The following is a 2,500-nucleotide window of genomic DNA, read 5'->3' on the forward strand; positions in this document are numbered from 1 at the left end:
ACATAAACAGATAACAAAGGAAATGAAAATAAAATTAAAAAATAAACATAAAGATCCCCTGCCTCCTCACCTCTTGGCCCGCCCCTCGAGCCCTCCCGACGAAGCATACTCCCGAAGAGCTTGTCTGAAGGCCAGCATAGCGTGCGTGGCGGGAGTGAAGCGAAACTGACCCGAGCGTTCAAGGGCCGAGTGTTGATCCACCAAGTCCAGGCTCAGCACGCGGCAGTTCCCTGGAGATAAAAGGGCCATCGAGGACCACGTCAAACCAGCGAGAAAGAGTGAGTGGTTCAGAGGCAAAGATATATCTAGATATTTTGTTGACCAGCGAGAAAGAGTGAGTGGTTCAGAGGCAGAGGTATTTTGGTGGGCTAACTCAAACCAGCGAGAAAGAGTGAGTGGTCTGAGGCAGAGGTATTTTCATTATATTTTCTTGGTCAGGGTTGCGTCGAACCAACGAGAAAGTGTGAGTGGTCTGAGGCAGAGCTATTTCTAGATATTTTGTTAACCAGTGAGAAAGAGTGAGTGGTTTAGAGGTAAAGGTATTTTAAATATATTTTCTTGGTCAGGTCTACGTCAAACCAGCGAGAAAGAGTGAGTGGTCGGAGGCAAAGTTATTACGAGACATTTTCTTGACCAGATTAGCCAGGTAACTTTTCCTCGTTTTGCCCCATTCTTTGGTGCTGGAAGTTTTGTGAACTACTCGTCCAACGAAGTCAGATGAGCACGCCCTCTATATTTAAATTTAATAATTTGTAGTTTGTGATCAGAGAGAGCAACTCACAACCAGCATAAGGTGAGAGTGAAGGCATTTAGATGCAAGGCCACATGAGCAACGTATAAAATGGAATAACGACACGAAATAGATCCATCAGAATCTTGGATTTTGAAGACGGAATTCTAAAAAGAAAGAAATAAAAAACAAGAAAACGACTCTAACCTTTGCAAGAGAGCAGATGCTTGGTCCTGCAGATGGCAAAGGAAAAGCCGGGGACGCCCTCCAGGCACTTGTTGGCAGAAGAGACCACGTAATCGATACCTGATCCGCTAATGTCCAAGGGCACTGCGCCGAAACTGCTCATAGCGTCCACCACCATAGCCGCTCCTGGGAGGGAAACAAGCGTAAATAAATCCCATAATCTTTTAAAGATATTGACTGAAGACTTCAACAGTCCGCAGGTTTGAACAAGAAGATATTGTGAAAAAAACATACATGAATATTTAAAAAAAAAATGATTTGGGAGCAATATCAAATTATTAGTTTCAAAGGAAGTCACGAAAGGTAGTGTAAATAACGCTTGTAGGGGATGGAATATATAGAACGCAAATTCGTGACAAACGCAAGCTAAGAGAGAGAGAGGCAGAGCGAACGGCGTCCAGACAGTACCAGGCTGGAGCGAAGCCACGAGGCGAGCCACGTCTTCGACAGGATTTATGATTCCTGTGGAAGTCTCGCAGTGGACGACCGCCACTGTGGTAAAGGACTCGTTCCGCAAAAGGGCTTCCACCTACAGACAGCACGTGGATTAGGTGGAGTTATTTCAACAGGGACTCTGCTTATGAAGGGGTTCTCTGTCTCTTTCACACACACGTGCATGTTTGTTTGTATATGTTAATACTTTCACATTCACACCATCATGATCTTCCACGGTTTGCTCGAGTACGTGAGCGCCTCCGTACCTTGGCCAAGTCGAGGCGCTGATCCTCAGGAAATTCCTCCAGTCGCACCTCCAACCCCGCCCACGCGCACATCTGGCCCATGCGACGCCCATAAGCCCCGTTGGCCAAGACCAACACCTAGGATAAAGTTAATATGTTAATAGGGTCGCCCTTCCTTTAGCTCTAGCCGATTTGCGAATAGCTTCCTGATTTTGTTCTGAATTGCAAGGAACACAGAATGCCTGGGACTCTAACACAACTTAATCCTACATTTACTCCCCTGAACTCTAACACCACTTAATCCTACATTTACTCTCTTGAACTCTAACACCACTTAATCCTACATCTACTCCCTTGTATTCTAACACCACTTAATCCTACATTTACTCTCTTGAATCCTAACACCACTTAATCCTACATTTACTCCCTTGAACTCTAACACCACTTAACCCTACATTTACTCCCTTGAATTCTAACACCACTTAACCCTACATTTACTCCCATGAACTGTAACACAACTTAATCCTACATTGACTCTAGGCCAACGCGTCCTACGAACCCACCTTGGCACCTTGTCGAGGGGAAGTCGTCTGCAGGACCGCCTCAACACAGTAGGTGCCTGATCCCTGAAGCGGTATAGCTGTGTACTCCGCCTCGCTCAGCTGTTATAAGAAGGGTGAGATACTGCTTGATTCTTGCTTTATATTTTGTTGATTTTATTTTTCATTGCAACATAGTGAGTAATGTAGATATTAATGCGTTGGGTCTATGTAGTAAAGTAGTCATTAGTAGTTAGTAGTAATATAGCCAAAGTGGATGATGCTATTTGGTTCTTTGCCTTAAT

At 44.7% G+C, this 2,500-nt stretch overlaps 1 protein-coding gene across 1 annotated transcript in view; it reads right to left on the bottom strand.

The window, feature by feature from the left end:
- The window catches only part of LOC113812229 (2-aminoethylphosphonate--pyruvate transaminase), a 10,177-nt gene that overhangs the window by 1,755 nt on the left and 5,922 nt on the right, over window positions 1-2,500 (bottom strand). Inside the window, exons 3-7 of the mRNA XM_070141963.1 lie at window positions 2,220-2,318; window positions 1,678-1,794; window positions 1,385-1,505; window positions 938-1,102; window positions 71-230 (exon numbers count right to left, since the gene is read on the bottom strand). Of these exons, the coding sequence (XP_069998064.1) occupies window positions 71-230; window positions 938-1,102; window positions 1,385-1,505; window positions 1,678-1,794; window positions 2,220-2,318 (662 nt within the window). The remainder of the gene's footprint in view (window positions 1-70; window positions 231-937; window positions 1,103-1,384; window positions 1,506-1,677; window positions 1,795-2,219; window positions 2,319-2,500) is intronic.

This window comes from Penaeus vannamei, chromosome 28 (genome assembly GCF_042767895.1).
Source record: "Penaeus vannamei isolate JL-2024 chromosome 28, ASM4276789v1, whole genome shotgun sequence".
Taxonomy (NCBI): Eukaryota; Metazoa; Arthropoda; class Malacostraca; order Decapoda; family Penaeidae; genus Penaeus; species Penaeus vannamei.